Genomic DNA, 14,359 nt, shown 5'->3' on the forward strand with positions numbered 1-14,359 from the left:
TAATAAAAAAACTTTTTTTTAAGAGTAAATGTAATAATAATTAGTTTTAAAAAATATTAAAAATAAAAATTCTTTTTTTTTAACTTTTAATATGAAACAAAAAAACTTGGATTTATTTTTTCGTTAATAATAACGTGGCTTTAGAAAAAAAAAAAAATTTATTCTTGCAGATTAAAGTAAAGAGATTCGTAACTGTTTGACATTATACTAGAACATTAAAAAAAAAAAAAAAAAAAACTAAAGAAAAAAAAACGTAATATACTTCACTTTAATATTAATCCAAAATTGTTGATTGTAATATTTAATTTTTTGCTATATTGGAAAAATTAGAGTGGTTAAATTCAGTTAATTAATTCATTTGTACATATGTTTAATTAATCACAACATTTAATTTTTATTTACAAAACTGATCAATTTCTTTTTATAGGAATAAAAAACAAAATCATAAAATAACTGTTTATCTCACCAATTGTCAAATTTAATCTTTAATTAATCTAAACAACAACAAAAAAAAATGATAAACATAAACTGTTTGGATACAATTTTAATTTATAATTTTAAGTATTAATCAAAAAAATTGTTCAAAATAACATTTACGTTTTAGTTTTCTTTCAAACACTTGTATTTATGGTTGTGTTTGCTGCATTGCTTGTTGAAGTTTCTTCAGTATCTTGAAACTGCATTAATATTATAATATATGTTGTCACAGCTCCAACCATCTATAAATTATTTCATTTAAAACATTCAAAAAATGATAATTAATTTCAATGTAAAAATTTTAATAATAAGACATACAGAATACAATAATGTAAAATCCAATTTGAAAAATCCACAAGCATTAAATTCTACTTTCCTATGAAGGAGTTGCAAAGAAAATATTTCTATCTGTTGAAAATAAATAAAGTAATGTAATACATATACGATTTCATTTTAACAAACTTATGTAAAAAAAATAAACTTACCTCTTCTTTAACATCAACATCATCATTATCAATAAATAATTCATGAAGATAATTTGCTGTTTTTTCTGCCTGAAACAATCGATGAATACAACATTATTTAATTTTATATATTTTTCACTTTAAAATTTAGCCTTTATGAAATGTGTGATGTTAACATTTATAATAATATTTGAACTGATGTTTATTGGAAAACTGAGTTTTTTCATTTATTATCATACCTCTTGTACAGATAAAACAGAGACTATAACAATTCCAAAAAATTGTGAAAGAAAATAAAAAATTAATACAATCGATGCAAGAAGTTCACTTAATGCTGTAGGTGTCATATAATAAAAAACGGTTATGTAAACAATTTCAAAAAGAACGACAGCACTTATGCAAACTCCATATAGAGAAAATGTAGAAAAACATTGTTCAGTTAAATCTTTTATCCAACCATCAGTTTCAATAAGAAATTTAAAACCATTTAAATAATAATTTTTCCCCTCAGGACCTCCTGAATCAATCATTTTCAAATTTTTTTTATAACAATTACTTAATTTAATTAAACTTTTATTTATAAAACAATGAATTAATTTAATGAGGGTTAAATAAAAAACAAAATGGCAGCAAGTTAAATAACATATTAGTATCCGTAGAAAACTACATAAGAAAAGATAATACATAATTCCTAGGGAAACTTCTTTTATGGTTTTCAACATGACGATACCATCCGTTATGGAAAACACTAAAGAAAAACAAAAAGAAAAAATCGATAATCCAATTGATAATTTTTTTAATTCTCTCAAACGATATTGGGGTAAAAATTTCAATGAAAAATTATTTAATTGTTGAATTATATTTAACATTATTTTCCTTCTTAAAAGTATTAATAATGTACAACCCAAACAATTAACGGCAAATGTAATCGAATCGAGAGATTGTAAAAGTCTTTCGACAAAACTTGAAGAATCGTTTAATAAAATATATATCACAAATATACTCTGACATGTTAAATTCGTTAAAAATAATAATGAACTATATGTCGTTAATAAATGTGAATTTTCCATATTGTTTTTATTAAATGTATATGGCGCCATTCCGAAAACGCGCGACAAAAAAAATAACGGTTTAAAACCGTCAACTAAATTCATTGCACTAATATTATTAATAAAAAAAAAAATGGCTTTTTAATATTTTATATCATCATCATCACCTTGTCAAATTTTTCACAATTTTATATTCATGACAATAAAAATCGAAAATTTGACACACACACGAATCAACCAACCGTAAAACACTTAAATTAATTCATATTATAAATTTTTAATATAATAATAGTATTAATAAATAAATAATGAGTCTTACCTGTTTACACGTTATTATAATAAAAAGTAATTTGGTTATATAATTTAAAAAATAACGTAAAAACCAAACAATATATTCTTGAACTCCTAAAAATTTCGATGGATTAACAACGCCATAAAATGGAGTACAAACAAAAACGACAAATTCTTTAAAAGCGGATATTAATAAAACGGAACCGAAACAATCGTTAAAATCATCAACGATATTTAATGCCTCCCTATGATAAATTAAAATTTTTTTCAAATGTTTAATTTTATCATTATTTTTTTTCACGTATGTAATTTCGTTATTTATATCGTAAAAAATGGCTCCGACGTTTCCTATGTAAAAAAAAATAAGGATATCAATGGCGAGAGAATAAAAATTATACGTTGAAAAAAACCAATTACAATCACCTAAAACGGACATTTTTTTAACAACGGATGAATGTAAATAAAGAAAAAATTGAAAAAAACACAATGAGAAAATCCATTTCGTCGTCATGCCCGTTATTATTTTTTTTTTCGATTCGCCCCTTTTTAAATTTTCCCTCAATTTAATTATTTTAACCGCCATAGAACATAATTTTTGATTTTTTATTAAAATAATAAAAAATTCCAATATGACGACCGCGTGATTTCCAACGCTGTGAAGAATAACGAATATGAATGTGAAAAAATCATCGATTTTAACTTTCATAAAATAACAATATTCGATTCGTAAATGTGCTAATATTGATACTAATATTGTAGAATATATATATAAAGGATCCGACATTTTGAAAATTTTTTTCCTACTCTTACGATACGAAATCAAACCGAAAATTTGTAAAATTATGAGAAAAAAATCCGGGAAAAAATCCGTCGTGTAATTTTCCATAACCGAATCAAACCAATCAAACTATATCCCTGACTTAAGAAACTTTAATATAAATAATTATTATTATTATTATTATTATTTTATTAATTTATACTTAAATTAATTAAAATTTTAATTAATATTTAATGAAAAATTTTTTTAATACGATTAAAATCGTTATCGATTATTAAAAAAAAAAGAAAAAAATGACATTTTGTTCTTTACTTACTTCTTGTTTAGCTATTCTACAAGTATTTAATTTTAATAAAATTTTAATTAAATTAAAAGACGTCCATAGAAGAGTATCCATAACGTTAAACCAATTCATAGAGTAATATAAATCTTGAAATGGTACCGTTATCAAATCTAAAAATTCGCAACTTGTTATCACAAGAAGATATTTGGTAAAACAATTATTCACTTCATCGGAAACATCATACAGCTCCGAATTTATATATTCTAGATTTTTAAGAGGGGTAAAATTATTTTTGGGTAACGTTTTTAAAGTCAGATTAATTTTTTCCAAAGCGAAATATATATTTTTAACTAATATAACGAACAACATGTCAAAACCGATGAAAAAAAGAGAATTGAAAAAATAAAACCAAAGACAATAACCGAGTATTATGGTATTTTCGGTACTCAAAGACATAATCAATATCGATATAATTAAAGTGATTTCTATAATGATTAAATATGAAATACTATTCATTTGAGAATCGGTAGTATCGAGGGTAGTTTTCGATAGGGCATCGTTTAAATAATTTAATTTGTTAACAAAATGACAAATTTTTTTTGTTTTTCTAATTGCCATGTAATAAGCAATGCAAATGCCAAAACTTAAACAAACATTATCGGCGTTACTTAATAACATAATAACGAGAATTTTAGATTTTCTTATGTCGGTAAATTGATGACATGTCGATTGTACAAATGCTAAAAGTAAAAAAATTATAATCGAATAATATAATCTTTTTTTTGACGTTTTATATATATTATTATTATTATCACGTGTGAGATTAACAACACCGAGACACTGTAAAAAAATAAAATGATATTTTTTAAATAATGTAACCATTTTACATGCACAAAAAAATTTCGGAAGAATTTAAACTGATTTGAATATAAGAAAATTTTTTTCTTTTATATAATAATAATAATATTATTATTAAAATTTTCATATTTTCGTTCAGGCTCAACGATTTTAATTATATACGTACGTTTTTTTTATTATTATTGAAATAAAAATTTTATTATCGATTGATTGATCGGGATACAAACATAATTTGTTTGTATTAATGAATTATTTATTTATTAATTTTAGACATTTTATAAAAAAAAAAAAAAAAAAAAAAAAAGGGCTCAAATGTTTATAAATAATGTAAATGCCCTTATCAAGATGTTAATGATAATAAAAAAAATTTTAAGCGACCATCAAATCAATAATTTTCAATGATTTTCAATAAAATAAAATAAAATCAAATCATTAACAGATCATAATGGTTATCATTATTATTATCAATCAAATTCTTCGACTTTGATTCGTACCAAAAGTTCAGAAGACTAAAATTTTTCTATTCCTACAACATATTTACTTTTTTTTTTGTTCTTCTTGTTGTGGTAGTAACGAAAAAGAGAAAATTATAAAAAAAATTTTATTTAAAGATATTCCTTTTTTTTTTTTAAACATATTTTCGAGTGTTTTAAAATTGTTAACAACGTGTAAAACTATCTCAATAATAATAATAATAATAATTGTCTGTAGGAAAGAAGGATTCATTCTCCTCATATCATATAAACAATGTCATTTTAGTGATAACCCCTTGTTGTGATTTTTTTTTTTTTTTTTGTGTTGTTGCCTTGATATGAGAATCGTCGACCATCATAATTTCTTTGCAGAGTTTTTATAAACCACAAAATGAATAATAATAATTTTTTTATTTTAATTTTTTTTTATTATTACGTTTTGTTTTTAAATAAATTTGTTTTATGCGTGAGTGAAATTGTTATTTTGTAATCATTTCTCGAAAAGTTTTAATTAATCGTAAAAAAATAATAATAATAATTGTCATCCAAAATTATATAATTTATTTATAGTTTTATTATCAAAAGTGTTATTTTTTTAGGTAATTGATAAAAATATAGAAATTTCTACTAAACCTCCTGTTCATACGGAAAATTTACCCTGGCAATCAAATTTTGATTATCAATCACCATCAGGTAAAAAAATTTAAAATATCAGGTGATAATAAAAATGGTTAGTAATTAATGATAATGGCGTCAAATTTTTTTTATTTTTTTGTTTAGAATATTATAATGAAAATGATTTAAACGAGAATGAATTTATCGAAAGAAAAAATCCAGGAGTGATTTATACTCCATTTTCATTATGTCCTCCAGGAGAAACAGGACAATTTCAATATTTACCAGATTGTAAACGTTTTATAAATTGTTGGAAAGGAAGAGGTTCCATTCAGGTCTTTTAATTTTTTTTTTTTTTTTTTTGAAACCAAATCGTTTGATTTAAATAATATATATGTAATTATTAAAATATTAGGTATGCGCGCCAGGAAGTCTTTTTAATCCCGATACGAGAGAATGCGATTTTCCAGGAAAAGTAAAATGTCAAAATGGTTTTTTTGGTAATCAACTTCCGCAACCGACTAAAGAAAGATATGTTCGTTTTCCATATCAAAGACCAGCAATTGCTTATAATCCCAGAATTGCAAGAAATCAAAATCATCCGTCAATTGAAGAAACCATTCCAGCGAAACCTTATCCCGGAAGACCTCCTTATTTTGGACCATCACATTTAAAACCACCAACAAGACCATCAACACAACCGAAAAATGTTAAACCTTTGTGTCCTTTAGGTATGTGAAATTATCAACTATGATAAACGACAGTGACGACTTGTTAAAGTTTTTATTTATTTTTGTCAGGAGCAACAGGACTTTTTCCACATCCGACAGATTGTTCTAAATTTATAAAATGTTGGAGCGGAGGAACTTTTGTTCAAAATTGCGGACCTGGAACTTTTTTTAATCCTCTCATCAGTGCTTGTGATCACCCACGTAATGTCGCCTGCACTCACGAAGAAAGTACAGAATTACCAAAAGGTATGTAATTATTTATTTTACAACAATAAATTAATAAATAAATAAATTTTTAATTTCGGTAAAAAAATTTCGTGTTTAATAATACATAAAAAAAAAAATAATAATAATTTTTTATTGAGGTAAGAAATTTTAAAATAAATATTTACTGGCTGGGTAAAACTTAAATTTATTTAATTTCGCTTATTTTTTTTAAATGTAATTTTAAAAAGGTGAGAAATTTGAAATATTTTTTTTTTTTAAATAAACAATTAAAAATAAAATATAATAGGTCTTCAAATATTTTTTAGTTGATACGATTGAAATTTACGAGCCGGAAGAAAGTGTAAAAATCGAACAAGTCGTTAAATTAGATAAAAATGAAAAATTAATCAAAAACGAATTGAAAAAAAATACATCGAAGGAAATCAATCGTCCAACAGCACCGGAAGTAACGTTGGATCAAAAGAAAGAAGGTTCAGAAAAAAATACATCACAAAGACATCCGAAAATAATAAATTCTCAAGACGTAAGAAATCAAATATTGAAACCTGAACAAAATAATCGTTTTGTACAAATACCATCACAACAAAAAGAAAATAATAATAATTATTTTCATTCGAAAAATAACAAACCTGAAAGAATCGATTCTAACGTGAATCAACCTGTTGGATCCTTCGAACCCAATTCTTATAACGTTCATATTAATTTAAATTATCCTTCTCAAGGACCTTATTCTGTCCTTCCTCAAGTAATACCACATAAACAAAATTTCGATTCTCAAAAATTGAATTCAAATCAAAATTTTTTCCCTTATCAGAATCAAGGAAGGTATTTGGATTATTGGCGCGAATATTTTTATCGTTTGCAACAACCTTACACAATTCAAAATATTCCCAACACTCCCTCTGAATTTTTACAGCCTCCTCCGCTACAACAAAACTTTTTCCCATATGCTCCTAATCACGGCCACGTTCCCGAATATAATACTATTTATTCTAATAATCCCCAACTCACTAGACCTTGCGTTCCCGATCCTAATAATCCCAATCAAAACAATTTCAATGCTACCAACTGCGTTTCAATCAAAAATGAATATTTGAATGAATCCCCCAAAGAAGTAAATTCACCTAACGGTATCAAACAAAATCAATTTTTACCTGGTTTTCCTTACTATGACACAAAAAATCAAAATTCTCAATCCTACGCTACACATTTTAGTTCTCCGACATATTCTTACAATATCTCACCGAACAGCCCACTACCAAATGGCAACACCCTTAAATCAACTTCGAATTCTCAATATCAACCAAACTTTGGAAATACGGGAAATAAAATTCAGGGACCATTGAATCATAACCCAAATGTTTATTCTACTCTTCCATTGAATTCATATCCTCAAAAAATAAATAATAATAATATGAATCCTTATAATGCATTTTACCCCAGTCAAATTCCAGTATCAAATCCCAATTTTCAAGGTTACTCCCAAAATAATTACATGACGTATCCCGTACAAATTTCTCAGAATCCTAACAACCCTTATCAGGGTCCACCTTTCCCCTCCAATTATTTTAATCCAACCAAAACTCAACCAAATTATTATCCATCAGCTCCTGATTCATATTCACCCAATTTTAATAATAACGCTTTTCAACATTCCGACGCAAACCAAAAACAAAACATTCCTTCATTCGATCGACCCGATACTTTGAAAGGTACCGATAAACAAAATTTACCGTTTACACCAGTTAACACCCCTGATCAAATAAACAATAAAATACAACCCCAAATAATTACAGCAACTCCCAACAATATTCATTCATCAACCACACCTCCTAATTTTATAACTGAAAAAGAATCCCCTAAAGAACCTTTTCAAACTTCTAACGGAAATGGTAAAATTGATTTCAATCCGATTCATCAAACGAAACCATTTTTAAGTACAATCGATGTCAGAATTAATGATGATTCTTCAAAAGAAAACGTGACAGGACTTCCGGATGATTTGACACTGGCAGAAGCATTGGATATTATATCGGAAGATAAATTATTTCCGAACGGTTTCAATGAAACGTCAACAGCGGATAAAAATAATGAAATTCAGGAAAAAATTGATGCAGAAGATGAAACGACTACTACTGCTACTACTACGACAAGAGTTATTCAGCCAGAAAACGATTTTGAAATTTTTAATCAAGAATCGATAACGGAAACAAAACCTACAAAAGTACTTAGTAAACCTTACGTTAAAATCAAACAAACTCCGCCAAATGGTCAAGTTGTTAGATTAAGAAATGGTGCGAGTCATTTGGATGGATACCTTGAAATGAAAAATACGGATTCCAAATGGGGATTGGTTTGTGATAAGGTAGCAGGTTGGGGAATAGAAGAAGCCACTGTGGCATGTAGAGAACTCGGTTTTATCAGGTACTTTTTTATTGAATTCTACCCTTATTTTTGGATAATAACTAATTTGAATCAATCGTTTTAGGGGTGCTGAATTGGCTTGGCAAGGATATCCTATAAAATCCGACGCAGAAAAATTCGATATATCGTTTCAAGTAATCAATTGCACCGGAGAAGAATCTTCTTTGTCCGAATGTGAAATAACAAACGATATAGAAAACGAATGTAATGTAAGAAAATTTTTTTTAAAATTAATTAATTATAAATAAAATCCCTTTTTTTCCAATAATAATTTTTTTTTTTTTTATAGATTGGTAGGAATGCTGTCGGACTACGTTGTTTTGATAATTTAGCATCTCACTGTCAGCCGGAAGAAATATTATACAATCAACAATGTTATAAACTTTTCGGTAAAGAAAATCCTGATGATCCAGGAATAAAAACGGAAGAAGCATCAGATACGTGTAAAAAGTTTGGCGGAAAATTACTTGACATAACTTCTCAGGTTTATAATTTTTCTATTTTGATTCCCGAATCCCCCTCCCCCCGATTCGAATTGATTTTAATGTAAAATATTTAAAAATTTTAGTTCGAAAATGATTTCATATCGGAATGGTTGGTAAAAAAACATCCTGGAGTCACTTCGGTCGTGACGGGAGGCATTGGTATATCGGTACTGGGAAGACCCATGTGGATTTGGGAGGGAACAAGCGATCCTATGGTTTTTGAAAAATGGTGGAGTGGTAAGTGCCCTCAAAAAAAAAATTTTCTTTTCATGCGATAACGATTATCGGTCATGATAAAATAAAATTAATTTAATTTTAGGATGGTCGGGAGATAAAAAAATACCGAGAGGATCCATTAACGGACCCCTGTGTATTGTTTTAAAAAAAACTTATGCTTGTGAGGATGATGTTGATGTTGAGGAAAAACAAAAAGAGGTCGAAATTTTTACTTATCTTAATTAAAAATGAATAAAATAAATAATAATAATAATATTTAGGGGAAAACAATTTTATACGTAAATTTTTTTTTTTTTTTTTTAGGCTACGAGTGAAGAAACTTGTTCGGCAGATTATTTTTTCTGGGACGTAGAAGATTGTAGTAAAATTCAAACTTCTGTTTTTATTTGCGAAAGGCCCATGGATGACATTGGTATAACACGATAAAAATTTCAATTCGTCAAAGAGTTGTTTGTTACCCCTTTTTGAATTATTAACCGAAAAAATTTTTATTTGAAATTTTTAAGGTTGCGTCGTGGGTAACGGTGAAGGATACGTAGGTACGGCAAATACGACAGCATCGGGACAAGCGTGTTTACCGTGGGATCATCCAAAAGTTGTAGAAGGTTTAGCCCGACGAAAAACAATGCAAGAAAGATCATCACGTTTGATAGGTCACAATTACTGTAGAAATTTGGGTAATCCCGATCGTCACCCGTGGTGTTTCGTAGAAGGACAAGGGAATTCCGAATATTGTGCCATACCTCAATGTTGGGATTTTGGTAAAAATTAAAAAATCCTAACTGAAAATGACTTACGATTGCTGAATTTAATTTCACGAAATCCGCCAGAAGATGTTCTCAAGCAAACAACCTGCCTGCCTGAAGTTTTTTAAAAAAAAAATACAACCATATTAGGTTTTTTTTTTTTTTTTAAATAAATAATTTAGAGTTAATGTCTGTGAGAAATAGTTTTGTTACTCATCAATTAAAAAATATATATATAAAAAATTATTTTTTAAACGTTAATTGTTGTTGTTTATTAAAAAAAAAAAAAAAAAAAAAAAAAAAAACCTATCCTATGAGAGGTCATAGATAAATGGTTGGATATAAGTGAATGTAAAGACAGAATCGTAAGTCAACCTCTTATTTATGACAATTTAAAATCATCATTATCATCATAATAATAACACATAAAATATCTATTATGTCAAGTTTTACGAATAAATGAGTAGTAAAATAAAAAAATATAAATTCTTACCTTTTTGACTGATGATTGGCATGATAGTTTCAGGGTATCACCGATCCCACGCCGGGTATTCATCATGTGATGAAAATCATTTTGAATGTAAACCTGGAGAATGTATAAAAAAAACATGGGTCTGCGATGGACAAAAAGTAAGAAAATAATAATATTATTAACTAATATTAAATTTCTACTGACGCGTTCGAAAATTATTATCATTATTATTAATAATTTTTATAGGATTGTTCAAATAATTCAGATGAAGATATGTGTAAAGCTTTTCTTAAAGAATTTAAAATTTATAAAAATAAAAAAATGCAACGTAATTCAAACGAAATGTGGCCAAACATAAATGAAAACATGTGCGCAAAATTATGTTTGAAAAATAAAAATTTCAAATGTAAATCCTTTAGCTTTGAGTAGGTACTAACCATCTGATATTTCCACGTGAACTTTGAACTTTATAATGTACCTTATGAAATATAAAAAAATTTTTATTTTTCAGTTTGAAAAATATGTCATGTCTTCTAAGCGACAGTAATATCGGATTGTCTGGACAAGTTATTAACCAAAAAAATTGGGCTTATTACGAAGTTATAAAAGAATCCCTACAATGTAAATTAGAAGATGGATTTTATGGTTGTCTTAATGGAAAATGTATAAACATATCAAATGTTTGCGATGGTAAAAATCATTGCGGTGATGGTTCAGATGAAAATAATTGCGAAAAACTTGGCTATGGAATAAGATTGGCCGGAAGTAATGAAAAATTTAAAGGGAGAGTAGAAATAAGAAGTAAATATTTGATTATTTCTTAGTTTCATCCATAAATTTTTTTAAAATTTGAATTAAATTTTGTAAATATTGAATTTAGTTTTAGGAAAATGGGGAGTTATATGTGACGACATGTTTGATTTAAGGGATGCTGATGTTGTATGTAGAGAATTAGGTTTTCGACTTGGAGCAGCCGAAGTGCTACAACATTCACATTTTCCCCTTAAAAATCCATTATTTTTAGTTGATGATTTAGATTGTTATGGAAATGAAACATCCATAAAGGAATGCACGTTTCCGGGATGGGGTAAACACAATTGCGGAGCTCAAGAAGTTAGTTACATTTTAAATTTTTTTTTTGAAAAAGTGAAAGTTTAGCATAAAAAAACGAATTATAAAAATTTATTTTTACCTTTTAGACCGTTGGAGTGATTTGTAAAGTTCCTGGAGTTGAGTGTGCCAATGGTCAATGGCAATGTAAACGTAGTAAAGAATGTATATCCATTCCCTATCTTTGCGATGATATTCCAGATTGCGATGATAATTCGGACGAAGATCGAGAAATGTGTAAAGCAAGTTGTAACCTGTAAATTAAAAAAAAAAAAATTTATATTAAATGTTGTAAAATGAATTTAATTTATTTATATGTTACTGGCAAAATTTTTTAAAAAATGGCTACCATCGAAAAAAAAAGGGAAACAATACTAAATATATGTCATCTGAATTGTTTCCCATCATTGTTTAAATCCATTAAATCTATTTTTTTCTTGCCAGTAACATATAAATGTATAAATAATAATGATAACAATAAAAAATTTAATAATTGACAGTCTCCTACCCAACTTCGACTTGTCGGTGGTCCAACGCCATCCTCTGGTCGATTAGAAATACGTCATTTGGGAATTTGGGGAACCGTTTGTGATGATGATTTTAACAACGAAGCTGCCGATGTGGTTTGCAAGTAAAAAAAAAAAAAGAAAATATTTCTCTTAAAATTATTTTTTTTTTAAATTTTCCTATTATTATTATTATTACATTTTACAATATTTTAGGTTGTTAAATTATAACGGGACTTCCATAGTAAAAAAAAATGCTTACTTTGGACCTGGTACAGGACCCATTTGGTTGGACGAAGTACATTGCATTGGAAATGAAACATCCCTGGAAGAATGTGCTTATCCTCAATGGGGTAGAAATAATTGTAAACACGATGAAGATGTTGGAATTATTTGTAGCAATCAAGATTCAAATCAGGTTAATTATTACTTCTGCAAATGTTTTCTAAAAAATAAAAATTATTATTAAAAATTTATTAATAATTTAAACGGGATTAACCAATTTTTTTTATTTTAAATAAATGATTTTGAAAAAATTAAGCAAAGCATAAATTTTTATTGGTAGAAATCAGCTGGAGGAAAAAGACCCATTGCAACAAGTTCAAGTGACAATAATCCCAACATTCCTTCAAAAGAAGAAAAACTAAGAGAAGTTTTAATATACGAATGTAATAATAATAATAAACAAAAGGGAAAATCGATATTTTATGAAAGAGTAGTAGGTGGAACGAATATCAATAGAGAAACAGCACCTTGGCAGGTATATGATAATAATAATAATAATTTTCCTTGTAAATTTTGTTTTTTAAGAATCATATAATTTGGAAACTTAACTTTTTTTAGGCGAGTATTCGAGTGAAATCTGGAGGTGGAAAATCTGTTCATTGGTGCGGAGCTATTGTTATTTCTCCTTATCATATTTTAACGGCTGGTCATTGTCTACGGGATTATAATAAAGCTGCTTATTTCATTAGAGTTGGAGATTTTGATACCGAAGTAAGAAAAAAAATTTCAATATGAGTTTTCAAGTTTCCTATTTCTCATCAAGTTGTAATTTTAATCCTGAAATTAAACTTTTTAATTTCAAATATTTAACTTAAATAAATAATAGTAAAAATAAGAGTTTAAAAAAGGGGGGATTTGGTTTAAATAATTTTATATAGGTTTTAGATCCCTACGAGCAAGAATTGGAAATAGATCATCTTTACATGCATTCAAATTTTAGTAAAAAAATTAACCTTAACAATGATATCGGTCTGGTAAAAGTCAAAGGAGAAATAACTTTAAATGAGCAAGTGAAACCTGCATGTCTTGCGCCAACGACTGAATTATATCGTCCTGGAACAAATTGTACAATATCCGGATGGGGTTCTGTTTCCCCACATTCAGCAGGTATAATTTATTCCTAATTATTCTTTCTAAAAATTTAATTAAAATTTACATGTTATTATATTTTAAATAGGTTTCGCAAGAACTTTAAGAAGAGCTTACGTACCTATTTTAGAGCCCAGCGTTTGCAGAGCACCCTTTGTCTACGGTGAAAGTCTCAGCGAAGGAATGTTTTGCGCCGGTCAACTAGACGGAGGAGTTGATTCTTGCCAAGGGGATTCGGGGGGACCTTTAATGTGTCACAATAACGGTAATTATCATTAAAATACTTTTAAAATATTTTTAAATACAATGTGCACTGATGTATATTTAATATCGGTAATTATAAGTCAAACATCATTACCTCAAAACATACATCACGCACTAAACAAATAATTAATAATGAATTTTAGGTAAAGAATACCTTTTTGGCATCACCAGCTGGGGTCATGGATGCGGTAGAGCCAATAAACCTGGAGTATATACAAATGTTGCTTTTTACTCGCAGTGGATACAAGAAAAAATTCGCTTGTCTTTAGTTTAAAATCTGTATTGCAAAATTATGTAGTTGAAAATAATATGTTAAATTAGTTATAATATAATAATGATATAAAAAAAAAAAAATAATTTAATAATTTGGTCTTTATAAAAGTTAAAATTATAAAATAAATAAAATTAATTTTTTTTAAAAAAATTAAATTTAAAAAATCTTATTTAGGTTAAGGAAAACCAAAACTTAAAAAGGCCTAAATTGCTACAATCAG

General features: G+C 27.2%; 4 protein-coding genes across 4 annotated transcripts; 3 read left to right on the forward strand and 1 right to left on the reverse strand.

Annotated features, from left to right (window-relative positions):
* Positions 1 to 611: 611 nt before the first annotated feature.
* Positions 612 to 4,224, reverse strand: Phum_PHUM244030 (Gustatory receptor PhGr6; the record flags this gene model as incomplete). The annotated part of the gene is made up of 9 exons (XM_002426191.1): positions 612 to 719; positions 796 to 885; positions 963 to 1,031; positions 1,181 to 1,458; positions 1,606 to 1,904; positions 2,374 to 2,522; positions 2,919 to 3,086; positions 3,502 to 4,082; positions 4,158 to 4,224. 9 exons carry the CDS (start codon positions 4,222 to 4,224, stop codon positions 612 to 614), a joined length of 1,809 nt encoding a protein of 602 aa, XP_002426236.1.
* Positions 4,225 to 5,064: 840 nt separating this feature from the next.
* On the forward strand, positions 5,065 to 10,165 carry Phum_PHUM244040 (chitin binding peritrophin-A, putative; the record flags this gene model as incomplete). Its single annotated transcript, XM_002426192.1, has 13 exons — positions 5,065 to 5,130; positions 5,273 to 5,366; positions 5,511 to 5,612; positions 5,717 to 6,019; positions 6,089 to 6,265; positions 6,553 to 8,671; positions 8,736 to 8,875; positions 9,004 to 9,114; positions 9,289 to 9,393; positions 9,476 to 9,591; positions 9,654 to 9,671; positions 9,697 to 9,805; positions 9,900 to 10,165. The coding sequence occupies 13 exons, from the start codon at positions 5,065 to 5,067 to the stop codon at positions 10,163 to 10,165; spliced, it is 3,726 nt and encodes a 1,241-aa protein (XP_002426237.1).
* A 487-nt stretch (positions 10,166 to 10,652) lies between these two features.
* On the forward strand, positions 10,653 to 11,981 carry Phum_PHUM244050 (uncharacterized protein; the record flags this gene model as incomplete). Its single annotated transcript, XM_002426193.1, has 5 exons — positions 10,653 to 10,769; positions 10,858 to 11,036; positions 11,123 to 11,412; positions 11,492 to 11,724; positions 11,811 to 11,981. 5 exons carry the CDS (start codon positions 10,653 to 10,655, stop codon positions 11,979 to 11,981), a joined length of 990 nt encoding a protein of 329 aa, XP_002426238.1.
* Positions 11,982 to 12,062: 81 nt separating this feature from the next.
* Positions 12,063 to 14,139, forward strand: Phum_PHUM244060 (tripsin, putative; the record flags this gene model as incomplete). Its single annotated transcript, XM_002426194.1, has 8 exons — positions 12,063 to 12,164; positions 12,222 to 12,352; positions 12,444 to 12,645; positions 12,793 to 12,987; positions 13,071 to 13,223; positions 13,391 to 13,619; positions 13,690 to 13,866; positions 14,009 to 14,139. 8 exons carry the CDS (start codon positions 12,063 to 12,065, stop codon positions 14,137 to 14,139), a joined length of 1,320 nt encoding a protein of 439 aa, XP_002426239.1.
* Between the last annotated feature and the right edge of the window lie 220 nt (positions 14,140 to 14,359).

This window comes from Pediculus humanus, genomic scaffold, assembly GCF_000006295.1.
Source record: "Pediculus humanus corporis 1103172107613 genomic scaffold, whole genome shotgun sequence".
NCBI lineage: Eukaryota > Metazoa > Arthropoda > Insecta > Psocodea > Pediculidae > Pediculus > Pediculus humanus.